General features: G+C 34.0%; 1 protein-coding gene across 1 annotated transcript in view; it reads right to left on the bottom strand.

Moving 5' to 3' along the window:
- Positions 1 to 1,413: 1,413 nt before the first annotated feature.
- The window catches only part of LOC124367428 (trafficking protein particle complex subunit 11-like), a 66,601-nt gene continuing 48,678 nt past the window's right edge, over positions 1,414 to 19,336 (bottom strand). The window contains exons 15-22 of the mRNA XM_046824236.1: positions 19,091 to 19,181; positions 14,190 to 14,334; positions 12,989 to 13,131; positions 11,670 to 11,882; positions 10,253 to 10,410; positions 8,101 to 8,314; positions 5,343 to 5,519; positions 1,414 to 1,836 (exon numbers count right to left, since the gene is read on the bottom strand). Coding sequence (XP_046680192.1) covers positions 1,792 to 1,836; positions 5,343 to 5,519; positions 8,101 to 8,314; positions 10,253 to 10,410; positions 11,670 to 11,882; positions 12,989 to 13,131; positions 14,190 to 14,334; positions 19,091 to 19,181 — 1,186 coding nt within the window. The 3' untranslated portion in view covers positions 1,414 to 1,791. The remainder of the gene's footprint in view (positions 1,837 to 5,342; positions 5,520 to 8,100; positions 8,315 to 10,252; positions 10,411 to 11,669; positions 11,883 to 12,988; positions 13,132 to 14,189; positions 14,335 to 19,090; positions 19,182 to 19,336) is intronic.

Genomic DNA, 19,336 nt, shown 5'->3' on the forward strand with positions numbered 1-19,336 from the left:
TTCAATACAGGGAAACATGCAGGGATTCCTTCAAACAACTTAGAATACTAACTGTTGTAAATTTATACATCCTAGAAGCTGTGATGCATGTTCACATCAAAGCACCAGAGGCAGCAAGGACCTATGCACAAATGCATCTGATTACTGCCTGCCTCGCCATAGGCTCAAAACAACTGAAAAGAGTCCAAGCTATGCTGGCGCCAAGATGTGGAACGCATTTCCTAAAGACTTGAAAAAGATGGACCGGAAACACTTCAGACAAACCCTCAAGAACTGGCTACTGGATCGACCATTTTACTCGCTAAACGAATTCTACAGAAGGAGGACCTAAGACCAACAAGACAACTAGACCTAAACCTTTATTTGTTGACACAATTACTAAACTTACAAGTTTATGTAAATAAAGATGATTTGACTTTGACTTATGACCCTCGTAAAAAGTAATATAGGAATAATCATAAAAAATGTCATAAACAGTAATTAAAATTGTTTAATATACAAGTAGCTTATACACCAGTATTGGCAATAATGTTATTTACACACAAAAATAAATAGTAAAGGAATGTTTTTCTTAAAAAGTAATCAGGTGTTAAGGTTATCCTGTAGGTGATAACCACAAATAATATTGATTTCACAAATCTTAGGCATTGATTATCAAGTAACCCTTTGTTTTAAACAGGGTGTACATTAAATTATTCTACTCAACTCCATCATTTGATTTGTTAGATCAAAAGAAGTAAGAAAAGTCATATAAAGTACAATTATTCTATCTTGCTTAATTTACCATCTGTCAGTGTTTTTAGGAAAAAGTTTATATCTTTAAATTTCATAAAGGTAAAAATTTCAACGTTTTCAGCCAATAATCTCATGTTGCAAGGGATATCCAACACATGAATATTAATCTGGAGTTACACAAAATTTATAACTCAATTGTAAGTAAGAGTTAGCACTCACCATAACCTTTACCATTTGGTTATTATTTGTTGTAGCAAATTAATTTGGAACAAAATGTTCATCTAAAAATAACCCATATTTTATTATTCTTATAAAACTTTTCATAAAATTTCTGTTTTCTAGTTATTACAATTTGAATATGTTGTATTGTCGCCATTTTTAAACAATATAATATTTTTCTGAAACATTTTTCAAAACCGATCTTAATTAGACTAAAAATATTGTAAAGCTTGAACTTTGGACCTTAATTTCATTTAAAGATATAATGTTTTTCTCTTAAGACGTATAAAAAATCATTTATACACGCCCTGTACACCTAAATGGCATATATAACAGGCAAAAAGAAATTAATACAAAACCTTGTTTAAAAACAATGAAGCGTGGAATACTCGTAAATATCACACATATTATATGTCTAATAACAAGTCGGTAACCATTTATAATTAATAAAAATTTGTATACTCAAAAACTGTGATATATTTAATTTGAAAACAATCAAACAACTAACAAAAAAGATTTGTTAAAACAACAAAATATGGTATAAGTATCTGTATTGTCTTGCAATACAAACGGTAAACTGTCTTGAATGTGACTTATGAGTCAAATGTGATGCTCTTCAAAGAGTAAAACATCTTTTAGAACAGAACATTAAATAAAAAATGTTATTATTCAAAACCGCAATAATCTAGAATGTGTTCTAATTGGTACAAAAAAAATCAATGATTAAGGAGTCACGATATTGAAGTGAATCATACAATAAAAAAAAAACAATTATAAATTAATCTAATCGAAATATCTGTCGAGGACCTACGCAGTAGACTGGACTGTGGTAATAGACTACGCAGGTGTGGGAGCAGCAGTTGTCCTACTTTTAGCTTGAGGCTGGAATCAAAATACAATGAAATAGTCACAGAACAAAACATTTTTTATTCTTTTAACGGCTGAATCACAAAAAATCCTAAACCAAAAGAAGGATAGGAATACATGCTGATACATTATTTTGAGTCTACCAATCCAATAGAATAGGTAAATCTCCTTACCCTGGAATTAGCTGATAAATGGTAAGATGAGTTTGTTAGAAGAAGAAAAATGAAAATTTATTTAAAATAACAAATTCAGTTAGATAAGTAATTAAGCTTTCGAGTTGGCTGAAGTGGCAGAAATCACAAATAAATTATACCTCCCATGTTGTATTTTTGAAATTCCTGATTTTGGAAACTTATCCAATCAGTGTTTTAATTTATACATTTTGCACATTTTTTACTACAGTATTTTTAACCTTCCGACTGCCCTTCAACGGATATCCGTTGTTTATTTTTGTTCCTGAAACGCCAATCAACGGATATCCGATGATTTGACCCGCAGGCCTGCTTAATCTTGTTTGTTATAATACGTAAACAATCAAGTATCAACGTGATTCATATACCATTGGAAAGGTAAAGAGTTGCCGAACACAGCACTGGTTTTTTTTTATTGTTCTATGACAGCAGAGTAATTTTATAATAACGTTGCTATTTTTGTCTTTGCAGAAAAAATAGTTTCACCCACTTTTTTGTTTTTGTAATGTTTTATAACAAAACATTACTAACTTATATATATATATATATATATATATATATATATATATATATATATATATATATATACACATATACCTGTACTAAATTTATGACCTTTAGGTTATTGCAAAATTTAACAAAACCCTAAAACATTATTAGAATATAACTGTTTTTATCAGGTAATTATCTCTTTTTTAGAAATGTATTATAACAATTTTAGTTCCTACAAACCATACAAAATAAAAACCTTAGGTTTTCTCACAATATTTATTATTTATAGTGTTCTATAGTTTATTGCAAAGAAAATGATACCAAATATAGTTAGATTTACAGTTTACAACAATTTATACACATTTTTACAAAATTATGTTTTATTGATCATAAATCGCACGCTTCTTGTACCACTATCAGTTTTTGCGCTAAAACTAATTTATTTACCTGAAGACTCATACAACAAAACTATACATTTTCTGAAACTAGATTAAATTTGTGACATTTAGGCTCTCTTGGAATTTGGAATATATATACTTAACTGTATTTTCCAGGCACACCCTTCCCCCTTTTTATATGCAAAAAAAAACAGAACAAAATTCCTTTCTCACCGTAAAAAATCAAATGAAAATACCATAGTTGCTTATTATCATTTTATAATATGATCATTGTGAACAAAATGATACCAAATACGGTTAGATTTGCAGTAAAATAACTATTTTTTATAGATTTTAGAAAGAAAGCTTGCAAAACTGGAAAAGAACTGCTTGGCGTTTAAGGAAAATACTTATGGCAGTCGGGGGTTCTAGTTTTGTGGTAAATGTGAATGTATGTACCAGTTTTGTGTTGTTTGGTACACAGCTTCTATTATCAGTTTTTATACTATGATTCTTTATTACTTTGTCTTGAATTGAAGTGATGAAAATACTACAGATATTTCTTTTAATTAACATCACCTGTAATACTCGTATAATAGTAATAATATTTATTTTTTACAACTCATTCAAGCATTGATGTTGAAATCAACTGTATTTACGATTCATAAAATTTATTGCAGAGATATAAAAATAAGTATATATATATATATATATATAGTATTTATTTTAGCTATTTATCAAATTATTAATGTATAATGATACAATGTATTTGTAAAATATAATTTAAGATGCTAACAAATTTTCAACTCCATGTTTGTATATGTTAATAATAGTTGTAGTATGTATTTTTATGTCTTTTTAGATTTTCCTTTCAAATAGCTTCTGCTAGAGAGGAAAAGAAACTGCAATGTAAGCCAATGGTTATTCTTTAATAAAAAGTTAGAAATGAAATAAATTAGATGCTAGAAATAAAATTACATATGTCAAAAATACATAAACTAATTACTGTCCGAATTTTCATGTCAATAAAAAGAGATTTGCTATGAAGAAGACAGAAATACAGAAACAAAATCCTGTCACTCAAAACTCATGCACACAGAATACCACTGCCACACAGCTGGTCACTAATAAAAGCTCTTCCCATTCAGACAAATCAATCACAACTGAGGAGATGGGAATCAGATTAGCAGTGAGTAACCAAATCCAGAGAGCCACCTAACCTAAAAATAAGATAATTTTCTTGTTTAACCCCTCCTGCCCTTGCAGGCTTACTAAAGATGAGGTATTATAAACCGTTTAGACTGTTTAGATAACTAACTATGGGTATCTATAACTATATTACGAAATGTGTGTTAATATACGGTAGTACAGTATGTAAAATAGACTTGGTGAAAGTCCAACAATTGGACAATACTGGATACTTCAAACTGAATAAACTTGTGGTACCAAGTGCCCGATAGGCACAAAATGTCCCATTTATTTTTGTTTAAATTATATATAACGTAATTGGAATAACATTCCAATCTTTTAAAGGTTAAATTATTCTTCCTATCTCATAAAAAACTCTTACCTTAAATGCAGTTGTTAGTAAAATAAGAAATAGAGTGCAAAACACAAGGGCTATCCAGAAAGGAAATTACGTTTAAGTAAGATTCTGCCACTTGAGACTTTTACCAGGTAGTCACACCCTCCTGCAGTTCCACTTCACCATCAAAGTGCTGCATCACGATTCATGCGTTTTAACCAAGTCTTGCTCCTGTAATGTGAGTGTCCAAAAATGTTAATGAAGCAGCCATACACTGATTTTTATGAGTTTTTGTTAAGATTTTGGTACCCAACATGCACAAAATTTATGGTAACTTAACTTCTGCGTGACAATTTCATGTAACAAACTCCTTGAAATTTGAGGAATACTAAGTGAGAGTTCTGTTATTGTGAATCGGCGGTCTTCTTTAATTTTCTCATCGACTTTAAGAGACAATTTCATCCGTCACAATACTTGGCCGTCCACTTTGTTCGTCATCATGCACATTAGTTCAACAATTTTTAAACCTAATGCACCACTGACCCACTCCACCTTCAGTAATCACATCATTCCCATAAACTTCACAGAGTCTGCTATAAATCTCAATTAGTTTATTGTGCTTAGCCAACAAAATCCGTGTTGCTGCACTTCGCAGGATTTGCAATTGTGTAATCTGTCACTAGCACGGCTGGATAGCCACTGAACAGAGAAAGGCCCTGACATCAAAATGGCTGTGATAGTACTGCCCCTAGCAACTACAGAGCTAAACGTACTTTCTGGATAGTCCTTGTGTGTATACGAAATTCTGGGTCAACACCACCAACTGACACCAAACAAAATCACGGTTGTAAATACACAGAAAGTTAACCAGAAACAGCAGAAAGCAAAAGTTGATAGACTGTATGGGGTAGAAACAGGTGTGAATGTATCACTCACCATGATGTAAACATGTGAGGGGATCGCTCTGTCTATGAGCTCAGTGACCAGCTGCGGAGTGGCCACATCCGACGGGATGGAGAGCTTCAGTTGAGGCAGAGCCACCAGGCCGGAGAGTAGCGGATACAAGTTGTACTCAAATTTCTGGTGAGACTGAGGCAGAAGACTTACCCTCATCTGCAACAGAACAATTTAGTGTGAGAAAGGCTAATTTGTTATTAGTTGTGAGTTAGAATGAACACTCACTAAAGAGCAGTTAAGTGCTAGGGCATAAAAACACCAATACAGGTGTTATGTTGTATCTGTTATTACTAGGTTATGAACCACAGGAATATTATGAGCTAATACTATTACATTAGGTACTAATGTTACTTGAGGTGTACCTCAAGGTCATTGCTTGGGAACAATTTTTTTAGTTTCTATACATCTGACATTGCTTGTTGTGAATGAACTTGTAATGTATACATATATGCTGCACAGATTCTATAAAACAAAAAGATCTAACACTCACAATTGCGTAGGTTGTTTCTGAACATAACAGTAGTTTCCAGGACAGTAAGGGTTTTAAAACACAGAACTACATGGATAAGATGGAAATATAGTGCTGAAATGACAAAATGTACTATACCTATTATGAAATCTGTGATGCTCCAATTGATTCAATTTATTTTATTACTACTTATTAAGTTTCTGGAATGTTATTATTTTAATTTTCTTAACACAGACACCCTCTAAATCAAATAAAATGCGTATAACCAAATTTGTTGCTGATTTTCTTACCGATGTTACACTTTACGTGTTCATTTAGATATTACACCATGTAACAGTGTACCATTTCCAATTAAAGGTATATCACAACTTGTAATGTTCTGGCTGAAACTACTGTAATATTTTATCAAATGTCAAATAAATTATTAATGCTACGAACATTACAGAAATGTATAATACTTGCAATTTCAGTAAAAACTTGTAATTTTGTATTACAATTTGAGAAGACTGTCAATTATTTCACAGGTCGTTTTGTTCACTGAGCATTAGCAAAGCCTGTCACTTCGAGGGGCTGGAAAATTGTGTTTGTGTCTGTCTGTCAGCTTGCAGGATATCTCGAGTTCAAAATTACCTACTGACTTAACATCTTGTATGAAACTTCATTTAAATAAGCAAAACTGAGTTCGATTATGGTGCATGTCACTCCATTCGATTTGCCTGAGGACTATCTAAGTGAACATTTCTATAAGTAAATTTGTAACAAACTGAGTACAGTCATATGACATAATAACACATGTAGCTTTAGACTTGAAATTTTGCATGCAACCTCTGCGAAACATGTTACGCAATACATAGTGTGGCGTACTCCTACTTTGTAACTATAAACCTACACACAATTCCAGCCACAGATCATATTTAAAATACACAACCAAATAGAAATACATAATATTATTAAGAATCTCAAACAAAAACCTTTTGCAGCAAAACTTGTTACAAGTCTCTTCCTAGACGTGAGCAAAGCATTTGATTGCCAGAGCCACGAACTCATACCACATAAGTTAGACAAACTAGGCATCAAAAGCACAGCGAATATGTGGTTCAATAGTTATCTTGAAGACCGGAAACAAATAGTAGAAATAAAGCAAGCAAAATCTAGAGTTACAAAAATAACCAGATCAAGACCTTTACCTGTAAATCGGGGAGTGCCCTGGATCTGTATTGGGACCAGAACTGTTTATACTGTTCATAAGTGGCATATCAGAACATCAACAAATTTTGCACAATTCCAATGTACACTGATGACACCACCTTGCTTCTGAGTGGATATAAAGATGATCTACATGTCAAATCATTCACAGAACTGAACATAGCTTATCAGTACTGCCTTTCAAATGACTTGATGCTAAAGCAAAACCAAAAAGCCAACTAACTTTTGGGGGAAGATGTGAAGAAGTTCCAACAATACCCGATATGGAAAGAAATGCCCAGGCCAAGTATCTAGGAGTCGTTGATGAGGGTCTTTCCTGATCACAGAACATAGAAATTCTCATCTCTAAACTAAATTCCTCTCTTTGTGTGATAAAAATCATGTCTACTGCAACATTTGCCTACCATTCTTTATTTTAAACACATCTCAGATATGGTTGAAGCTCACCTAGTGGTACGGTGCGGTATCTTGGTAAGAAATCTTCAGAGGTATTGATATTGCAAAAGAGGGCCATAAGAGCCATAGCTAAGTTAGGCCTCAGGGAAAGTGGTAGAGAAGCGTTCAGGACCCTGAAGATTAGGACAAAAGTAATCCTCTACATAAAAGAAGTCATCTTGTATACTGATAGACAATTGCTGGTACAGAATAGACACTTCCATGGCTACAACACTAGACACAAGTTGTGGGACTGCACCTGGTAAAGTGTGATAATATTTTAAGTATTAGAAACTGAGAGTGCCAATTTATTCTTCATTTTATCTAGTTTAAGAAAATACACAATGGTATCCAGAACCTCTTGAAGAAAAATTAAATATATTGTAAAAACCACAAATAGTACACGAGACTAAATTTCTTACTATGCGTACAATTATTTTCAAAAGAGTTATCAGACGAACTTTGCACCTACCAGCTAAGTTTTGGGACATTATTGAAATGTGAGCATAAAAACAACATACAAATGATATATCACTAATTTTTATTTAACTTATATTATCCAATCTGACGCCACTTCAATACTTGATGTATTTGAAAATAAAGAATGTTTGTATTGTAAGAGTTTACCTGTTTGTGCCCGGAGAACATGAACGCTTCGCTGGGCTCCATATTGAGACCGACGGGAAGCAGTGAGTCCGTATGGTTATGGACCAGATAGGCTATGGACAGAGGTGTCCTGACCCAACCGTGAGCAGGAACGCACATCTCCAGCTGTAGAGGGCAGTTCTCCACAGTGACAGTCGGCATGGCAACCACCAGAGTGCTCACCTCCCCTCCCTCCCTGTGACATCAGGAGATTTGTACACTCTCCCAGTGAGAATATCTCACTAATAAAATTTCAGTCCAATTGAACAATATCATCCTTCAAAACTAAAAGCTTTAGTGTTGACCCATTGAAGAAGTATTTATTAAGCCCTTTACAGTATTGGTAGAAGGAATTGAATTGGGGAGAAAATGCAAGGCTTTGATTGAGATTTTCTAAAAGAAATTCATGAAATGTAGAGAATTAATACGTTTAATACTGTCTTTACAGTTAAATATTAAATATTAAATAAAATCTTCATTGAATATACTAAATTCAATATTTGTACTAAAATTATTAGTAAATAAATTTGAATGTTGTAAATATATTTACCTATTTTTTAAATTTTAGAAAACAAACATTTTTGTTAATGTTTTAATTAAATTACTTTCTAATTAACTTCACCATGCTTTACCAAAGACATAATAATATTTTTTTACATAAATAAAATTGTCATGCATAATCTGAAATAGTATGATTAAAAATAAAATAGAGGAAAATATTACACGTTTTTATGATTTTGCTGAATGTTTACTGAAACTTCTTATTAACTAGGAACTTCTGATTTTTTATTCACTGTACACAAAATTACGTTACAATTAATAACAAATACTGTACAATTGGAAAATAATCCAAATAACTTTCATCTTGATGTTCAATTTTTTTATCTTGACACAAATGGTGAATTGACAAGCAGTTTTTGAGCATGGGAAATAATTAGTCTTAAACACTTCCACTGATATCAGAATTGCACTTGTAATCATTATCTAATACCATAGAAACATTTTATACTCATTACGATCTATCTCACAACTAAACAAAAAAAACAACACACCTAACCTCACATAGAGCAGCTGACAAATGAAAACAATGAAGAAACTTTCTGACAAACAGATGGTCACATTCTGGTTCAGGTGCTGCCAGTAACAAAATAAAATGTATTTAGTAAAGGAAACTGTAAAGACCACGGCAACAATATCTGTTGGTTTCAGAACTAGACAGGCCCATAACAATAAAATGTGGCTTAGCTTAGACTATGTAACCAGCGCATAACTCGACTTTAAGTCCAGACTACTCGGCACCTACACAGCATGTTTGTCTTCCCCAATGGGTTAACCTAAAAATAATACTTAGCAATGTTATTACAATATTTTTAATTCTTTATAAACTTTAGAAGAAACACTGGTGGGAAAAGTGCAACATATATGTATATGATTTTCTTTCTAGTTTGGAATTGAATTAATGAAGATTTATTGTGTTATTCTCTTTTCTCTCACAATATTACTAACTACTTTTGTGGTCTTTTGTGTCCCAACATTCTGTCATGTAATGGTAGAGTTTTTTGTAACATGATAACCATTGCCTTTGTTCCATAATAATAATTGATATTTCTGCAATGTTACATACATTCACTGCTGCAAACATTATGTACATTGCGTTGCCATAAAAAAATATTAAATTTTAGAGTGATTTTACTTATAAATATAATATAAACAATATAACATAGAAACCTTTACACCATAAAATAAAACAATTTGGTAGTTAGGGAAAATTGTAATTTTTCATTGTAAATGTTGGTTCCGGGGTTGTATTGTTTGTTACCCTTTTCCAAACTGCTATAAACAAATTTAATTAAAAAAATAATACTGGAACCAATTAATTTCCATAGTTCAAGCACTCCATCAAACATTTTCCCACATCATACATTTAAACACAAATTTAAAACATGTTGAAACTTGTCTTACTTTAGTTGTTAATATTTTTTGTAATCCAGTACATTGTTAAAATAATTCTTACAATCCTCATATAACCTTTCTAGTTCCTGGATTTCAGCTTACTTGGTTCTGAATTAACAATCATTAAGATCCACGGTAGAAGTCTGACAGCCACCTGACAAAAGTTAATACTGATAGTTACCTGTTCCAGTGAATGACAAAGTTGCCGAGAGAGAACGGTTGCTCTGAGCTCTGTTTAACCATTAGACAGGTGATACACGTGCCCCCCTCCCCCTCCCGGAGAGTGGCACCGGCCAGCTGGCACTGGTACGTCGTCTGCTGCAGTACCACTTCACTGGCCTGTCACAACCAGAGATTCTGTGATTAGACAACCAAACATCATATCTTACTTCAATGTTATTTACCAATCTAAAGGTGACATTGTGCAAAGAATCCACCTGGATACTGCCTTTGATTGTATTACTTACAGAAGATAACTCATTCAATGCTATGAGGTACGGAAAAATTGAGTGCTCGAACTGCCCGGTGTGTTCTCAGGTTGTGGGTCTAATTACGGAACATGGTCACCTGAGGAAGCATCTTCACAGAATCTGCATTCTTCGGAAGGATCCGCTCTGTAGAGTGTGTGACGAGCAGGAAGAAATTGCAAAACACCTGCTCTTTGACTGTCCTGCAATAGCAAGGGAACACTACACCATCTTTGGTAGTATAGAATAAGGTTGTGAATTTCCCAGTTTGTAGAACTGCTGAAACCGTAAACTGGTTGGTTTCATTGTATACTTCCAAGTGCGTAAAAGGCTCTTGAGACTCAAGTGCATGGCGAAAAGCCGCTCCTTAAAAACTAAATTTGCAAAAAATAAAAACATTTTTTAATAAAAACCAGTTTATATCTTTTTAACATATGGTAAGTAATTGTAATTATTATTTTGCTATGTTGAAGGTTTTGCTAAAAAAAGATGCACAATAAGTTACACTTTATTATTATTATGTAATTATTATTTAACTTCAACATATGATTACAAAACTCCTAAACATGTGTAGCACTAGAGGTGAATATAATTAGTACCTTTATGATAATTTTTTTTGTTCCCTTAAGACAAGAAGCTTATAAATTGCATCTAGTCCTATAAGGACCTTTGCACTGCTTCCGGTGTGACAAGACATTCAGGATGGAGAAGATTGGGGGTAGGGGTTGCCTCCTATCGATCCATGAGGAAGAATTAGGGCACTAATCTCATCATGTCCCCTCGAAAGAAGGGGAGGCCAACTCTGAACCAGCCTATCCAGTCAAAGCAGGCTGGGGGTGGTGAATCCTTATTTTGAGGCTAGCAAGCACCTCTGAGGTTAGGAAACGAACCCCACCAACTCCAACAGTCATCTCCCACAGTAGACCTATCAAATTACCCTTGCTCTCCAGAATCTCGACACAGCGGTTAGTGATATGCCGCTCCTGGACATCCATAAGGTTGTCCAAATTTAAATGACACATCGGTTTTCGCTGTGCCCGGTGGTAGGTCCAACTGGAAGGTATAAACAAGCCAGAAGTGAACCCTGCTGGGTACAGTCAGTACTTCGGAATGTTATAGAAGTGAACTCACCAGCTGCAGTTCAGTGCGCTGTATAATGAGAGGGCTAGGAGAGAGACAGTCGATTTGTGGGGTGAGTAGGAACGGCTCCCTGGCGTACAGTCTGGTCACAGGCTCGCAGTGAGTGGAGACGAAGGCGAACTTCACCTCCAGAGCCTTGCTGACCTCCACAGTCTCCGTCACCGCCTGAGTGCAGTGCTCTCCCTTGCTGGATGTGTAAGTCACCTGTGAAGACCATTCTTATCTCATGATAACACCTGAAGATGTTACAATTGTAATGAAACTGGAGTACTGTAGTAGAGACCCTCTGTGATGGACCAGGTAAATTAAACTTATGGCATTTCATCTTCGTATTTACAGGCTAATCTTATTTTCCTTAATCTTAATTTCAATGTACAAAATAGAGGGAACAGCTGGTGGTCAGCAACTATATGGCAATACCGCTTCAAATTTCATCCGAGGTTGGTCCGGGCTCTAGTTCAGTAATTTACTAAATCAGATTTAGGTTGAATAATTTAACTTTTCTTCATTACTATGTCTATTTCATACATAGTTAGTGTATCAAACCGCCTAGTTTAAGTGTCAATCACCAATTACCTCAAGTCAAGTGTCAATCACCATGTGCCTCAAGTCAAGTGTCAATCACCATGTGCCTCAAGTCAAGTGCCAATCACCAAGTGTCTCAAGTCAAGTGTTAATAACCAAGTGCCTCAAGTCAAGTGTCAATCACCAATTACCTCAAGTCAAGTGTCAATCACCATGTGCCTCAAGTCAAGTGCCAATCACCAAGTGTCTCAAGTCAAGTGTTAATAACCAAGTGCCTCAAGCAAGTGTCAAATCACCAAGTGCATCAAGTGTCAACTACCAAATGTCTCAAGTCAAATGTCAATCACCAATTGCCTTAAGTAGTGTATAAGGAGATCAGCCTCTCCTTACAAAAAGAATTGTACTAGTGGTATTTAGCAGTAACTCATAAATATTCTATGTTACGTTAAGAGTCTATAGTTTGGCACACTTTTACTTTTTAGTTTTGTTACCAGCCAAACACACACTTTAATGTGGCTGACATAATGCACAGGATTCCGTGTGCAGTCATCGTATTATTATCTCATACTATCTGTTTATTAATTCTTAATATTTATGTTTACTAATTACTTTTCGTAAATCCATTTATCTAAATGAAGCTTTGTTTTAAATTGAATAAAGCCATTTCAGGTTGGTTCAAACTTTAATCCATTTCATAACGGTCATCAGAGGGTTGAAAATCACCGTACACTAAACAGTCACTAACTGCATCTAAAGTAACAATGTCTATAACAGTCACAACTCACAAAGATGTTGAGATGTCTAGGCGTCAGACTGTGAGGTTTCATGAAGAAATGCTTCTCCACAGTGACGCCTGGCTCCATATCCTCCACAGTCAGAGACAGCGGCAGTGACATCAGTCCGCCTGCCACGGTCTCGCACATGTCCGCTGCAAAACCACTTACATATTTACCAGAACACTTCTCGTGTAATTAGCCCTTACAATATTATAAGTTTATTATAATATATTATATTACTAGCCTTATTGTGTAGTTAACCTTATGTAACAATATTTTATCCCTTTCACGCGTACATGTACTTGCTAATAAATAGTACCGATATTCCAGAACATCAATACACAATGAACGGACAATATTCCTTCTCTATAAATTCGTAGAGAACCATGGTAGCGTCAGATTGCATGAGATTAATATGAGAAAACATATTGAATGAAATCAAGATGTATGAAATATGATCAATTCTCTAAAGTTCTTTTAGTCCATTTCTTGCTAAGCAATTTTGGTTGTATAAAATGGATTAACCGATAACCACTTCTTTACTTTTTCTGAAAGTTCTTTGTGTCACATTTCTTGACATCCACTGGTAATTCAATAGTTTAGCTCCCATATATGAGGGCTTCTTTTTTGTTTGGAGCAAAATGCAATAGAGAAAAAGGCCATTTGCCAGCTTACAACCAAGGGATAGTTATACTGTACAACGTCCTATGTCCATGAGTCCCAAACACTGGAGTATATACAAGGGAGATAATAGATGTGTCTACTACTGAAATTGTCAGAAACGCCACTATTACTCAATAACAACTCTCAAATTTTACTAAAAGATATATCGATATATCTATTTTAATCACAGCATAGCAAGAAATAAAATATACTTAATGAATAATAGTAATGACTGCTGAGGCCATTCACATGAAAATAGCTGTTAATACTTAGGAGGCAGTGCCAGAATAAAGAATTATACATAAATAGAAGTATAGACAGCATGTAATCTTCTGAGTAAAATTATATTATTTAGGAACAATTTAAAGACAGAATATTTGAATTGTTGTGAGATTAGTAAATTATGTTTAATTAGTTATTTGTTACCACAGGGGGTTAAAATGCATCACAAATTAAAATTTTACCAGTTTTTGAATTAATACCAGAGTGAAAAAACATTTCGAAGACAACCATCAATATACGGTAAGATATTCATTTAGTTTCTTACTCTTCTGTTCTACAGAAGGATCCTCCAGAGAGGACCTGATGGTGACGTGGAGTAAGATCTGCGAGATACGGCCAGGCTCGGGGTTGGTGAGGCAGGCTGACAAACGATGCCAGGAGCCCTGCAGAGCTGGTCCTTCATGTCTCACCTGAACGACAAAACAATAAGATCAAGGAACTCCTATAGAGATTAAATGGTCTTTGAAAACAAAACATTAAGAATTTATGGTTCTATCAAAGAGGAAGGAGAATGGAGAATTGGGAAAAAATGGGGAACCATGAGATTCGTACCAGGAACCAGATGTGATTGCTCTTGTAATAAGCAACATCAGGAAACCGAGCTTTGCTCGCTATTTTTTCTGGTAAATCAGTTTTGGGATTAATTTTATTATATACTTGTCCGCAAACGATTAAGTGCCATGGCTATTTATTATAAGAGCAAAAGATACGTTTATTTTTCTTATTTTTTTACGAAACTCTTCCGAATATGGGTGACGGTTTAAAAAAGACATTTGTTTCAAGATTCAAGATTTTATTCATCATTAATCATACAGTGATGCAATAGATTTCGTCAATATCAATACAACATAATTTTACTTTTTTATTGCTTGTTGAGTTGTTGGTAACTACTATATTTAAATGAAAGTTTAAATAAATATAGAAAAATAAATGTAGAATAACATAATAAATAGCCACAACACTATATACAGTACACTGTAATAGTTTTAACATTAAAAACACAGATTATCAATAGATTAAAAGACATACTATATAACCATTATATTTAAGTGAAAACTAAAACAAATATAAAACATTATAAATAGTTATAACACTATATAAACTACACTGTAATAGCTTCAACAATAAAAACGTAAATTATTAATAGATTAAAGACATACATTTATGAATAAATAATTAGACAACAGTTAAAAACACAAAAAACATAAACTAATAAAATTTAAAACAATGAACAGTGAATAGCCTATATACATTACATCAAAATTCATTAAAATACACACATTTAACTATCTAATCTGAATTTAGCTTTGATTAAAAATTAGTAAAAGATGTCCTTAAATTTACCATAATCAGTAGCTAGATAGTCATCAACCTTGTAGAAAACTTGTTCCTTTAACCACTTTTTCAAGCAATATTTGAATTTATTAACAGAGACAGTGTGAGCGGATTGAGGCAATTTGTTAAATAATCGATTTTTCATGCAAAATATGCTGTTATTTGTTTTTGTAAGTCTAGCAGGTAGTAAATCTAGGGCATAGTTATTTCTTGTGTTATAGTTATGTATATCAGATCTAATTTGATATTTATGCAAATTTTCTTTTACGTTTATTAGACAGAAATATATATATAAACATGGGAGTGTCATTATTTTTAATTCTTTGAAAATGGGAAAACAAGATTCACGATTGTCCAGTCCTTTTATGGTCCGTAAAGCATATTTTTGCCATCTAAAAACTTGTTCCATATAAGTACTATTTCCCCATAAAGTAATACCATATACAATCTGAGAGTGAAAAAAGGCATAATACGCATTGATCAACATATCACCACTAACACACAGTTTAAGTTTTCTTAGTAAATAAATGATTTTAGATAGCTTTTTGCAAAGGTATTTTATATGTACATCCCATTTCAAACTGCTGTCTAAGTATAGACCAAGTAGTTTAATAGACTCTGCTTCAGTTAATTTAGTTAGTGAAAAAATAATTGATTCTGTCTTTTTTTTTATTTATATTTAAATGATTTGTTTTAAACCAGCTCTCTGCAATATTCATTGATACATTCTGATCTATTTGCAATTTTCTCATGTCTTTTCCACTCCAAACTAAAGTAGTATCGTCTGCATATAATACCGATTTGCATGGTATATTACCTGGGAAATCATTTATTGCTATTAAAAACAGGAATGGTCCCAAGACAGATCCCTGGGGAACACCAGATTTAATTAATTGAAAATTAGATCCATCATTATTTTGATATACCATTTGTTTCCTGTTACACAAATAGGATGTCATTAAGCCAAGTTCCACACCCCCCAAACCATAACATTGCAATTTTTCCAATAATATTTCATGAGAGACACAATCAAAAGCTTTGGTCAGGTCAATCAGAGTAGCACATGTCAATATTTTATCTTCAAAACCGTTCAAAACATAATTAATAACACATTCAACGGCCTTAATTGTATTCAAACCTGGTATAAAACCAAACTGTTCAACACAAAGCAAATTATTATTAACAAAAAAATTATATAATTGATCTTTAATACATGCCTCAAAAACTTTACTTATTATGGGGATTAATGATATTGGTCTGTAACTTGATGGATCAGACTTTTTTCCTTTCTTATAGATTGGTATTACCTTTGTAAATTTTAACACATTTGGTTAATTCATTTGAAAATTTCGGTTGCTTCATTACAATTTGTCCATGCAAACAACAGTCACCAAAAGAATTTCTATTTATGCAATGAGAAACCCGTTCCTCAGGGAAATGCAATGCACCGCAATGGATACACAAAATTTCAAATGGTCCTAAGGCATGATATTGCACAGCTGCAGTAACGGCACATTTATATTGGCTGTAAGGATTGGCTTACTACTCTTGTTATGATACGTCAGATGTCATTTACTACAGAATGTAAACAAAGAAATAAAAAAATAAATAGAGATTGACTTTGTAGCAGTTTTTTATTGCTTAAAAACAAGGATAAAACAATTTTTTCTAAAAATTAAACCTAGCTAGATCGATTTATTGCCCCCGAAATCCCTTGCATACTAAATTTCATGAATTGTTAGAGCTGTTTCCGAGATTCAGATTTTATATATATACAAGAATTGCTTGATTAAATGTATTAGAGATAAGGTAAAGATAGCTTGGCAATGTTAATAGAAGAGAATGTTAATATGTCATTCAAAGAGTGAGAAGGAAGACCAGAATACAAGAGCAGACCTGCGGAAGATGGGACATCTTGGAACAAGCCAGGGTATAAGAGCATGGAACCACAGTTTTAGTGCCTCTTCTGATCTATCGAGAGGACCTGATGAAGGTATGAAAATATAATTTGTGAGATATGGTCAGATTCTGAGTTCGTGAGGCAGGAAGACAGAAATATTAAATGAAATGACTTGGAAATTGACTCATATATTGCACTGAATGTGGCTGCTGAATACTGCATAAAAAATGACCTTGTACTTAATGAGTCTAAGACAAAGCAGATTGTTCTGGGAAGGAAAAAAGAGAAAAAGTCTCGGAACTCCCCAACATCACAGTGACCAGCGAAGTGAAGCACCTGGGGATCATCATAGATGAAAAGCTATCCTGGAATGGACACCTGGATAGGCTTTGTCAAAGACTGAGCTCAGCCATCTTTGTAATAAGGAGGATTAAGACCATCAGCACTCAAGCAGCCAGCAAAATCGCATACTATGCACTGTTTGAGTCACACCTAAGGTACGGCATTGTGGTCTGGGGAGGCTCAACAGCAAGAAATATACAGCGTGTACTGATCATACAAAAGAAAGCCATAAGAACAATATCTGGGCTAGGCACAAGAGACAGCTGTAGACAGGCTTTTAAGGACTTAGGGATCCTCACAGCACCCTCCCTTTATATCCTAGAGACAATACTTCATGCCTCTTCTCGAAACCTTCCAAGACACTATGATAGGCATGCTTACCAAACTAGAAATGCCACAAACTATACATTACCTCTACACAGGTCAGCACTCTATGAATCAAAGCCTACATACGCTGGAGCAAAATTTTTTAACAACCTCCCAGAAGCACTGAAGAGTATCAGCCGCAATCTGCTTAAGAAGAGACTGACAACCTGGTTGCTGGACCAATCATTCTACAGCCTGGAGGAGTTCCTGAATTGGAGAGAACATTAACCACAACTGCCTAACCTGGAAACTATTATTGACAAATTGTAAAATGCTTATACTGTTTGACACCAATTCAGATCTTGATGATCTTGTATTAAGTTCTATCAATAAATCAATAAATCAATGGTCGTTGGCACCGATCTATATAAATGTTTACCGAATAAGAATAAGCATTTGCTTACAATGGTTTAAGTCAATAATTAATTGAATAAAGTTCGTCTATATTTGGTAGAAGAGCTTAATTACATTGTTTTTAATTAAAAGATTCTGTTGGTTTGAAGAACATTATTGTTTGGAAAAGACATTTTAACCTATTAACCCAGGAGCACTCGCGCTATTAGATTGAATCTAACATATTTTTTGTGTTATATAACAATTTTTTTATTTGTTATCTTACAACACTGAACCCTTAATTTCTGCTGCGTATTGCATCATGTTTAGACAGTAGAAGTCGCTGGGGTGGGGCGTCATGTTGGGGGGGGGCGGACGCTCCTCGCGGGTTATTAGTTTCAACCTAACAGCGCGAGTGATCACGTCAGCCCAGTGTTAGGAGCGATCTAACGGCGCGAGTGATCGCGTAACTGCCAGTTTAAATCCATCAGTTTAGTGATTTTTCTTGCTTTTCAGTTTGCTTTTGAGTTATATTTCGTAGATTGCTCTTTTATGACTTTACAATTATTGCAATGAATGAAGACCATGAAAAAGCAGTTCTTAGTTAGTTGGAGGATGTTAGATTCGATCTAACAACGCAGCGTAACTTCTTGTAGCGCGAGTTCTCGCGGGTTAATCTTATAGAAAAAGCTCTATTCTACATAATTTTATTAGATTACTTTTTTTTAATTATTTTCTTTTTTTGTAAACTAACAGGAAAGAAATTTTACTATCTCTTCAATGACAATAAAGAAACCTGAACTTTTTAATCAAACTTTATTGGGAACTATCCAAACTAAAGAGTTGCATTTTTAGCTACCTGTTGTTTACAATAAAATGAGCCAACTTACTTTGATGTCCATTTCTGCGACTGGGTGGGCCAAAGCTAGGACAACTGCCGGGGAGAACTTCTCAAATTGTACATCGGCAGGGGTTCCGCACCTATACCCACACACAGATGTTATTGGCTTCAATCGTGAGTACGGTTTACAAACCTGATACCTTACCAGTTCTATATCACTTACTTGTAACAGATCAATATTGGTTAAATTTAAATTCTAATGGTTCGCGCCGAGAACGGTAAGCAGAAATTGAAA

The sequence above is a fragment of the Homalodisca vitripennis genome, chromosome 8 (assembly GCF_021130785.1).
Source record: "Homalodisca vitripennis isolate AUS2020 chromosome 8, UT_GWSS_2.1, whole genome shotgun sequence".
Taxonomy (NCBI): Eukaryota; Metazoa; Arthropoda; class Insecta; order Hemiptera; family Cicadellidae; genus Homalodisca; species Homalodisca vitripennis.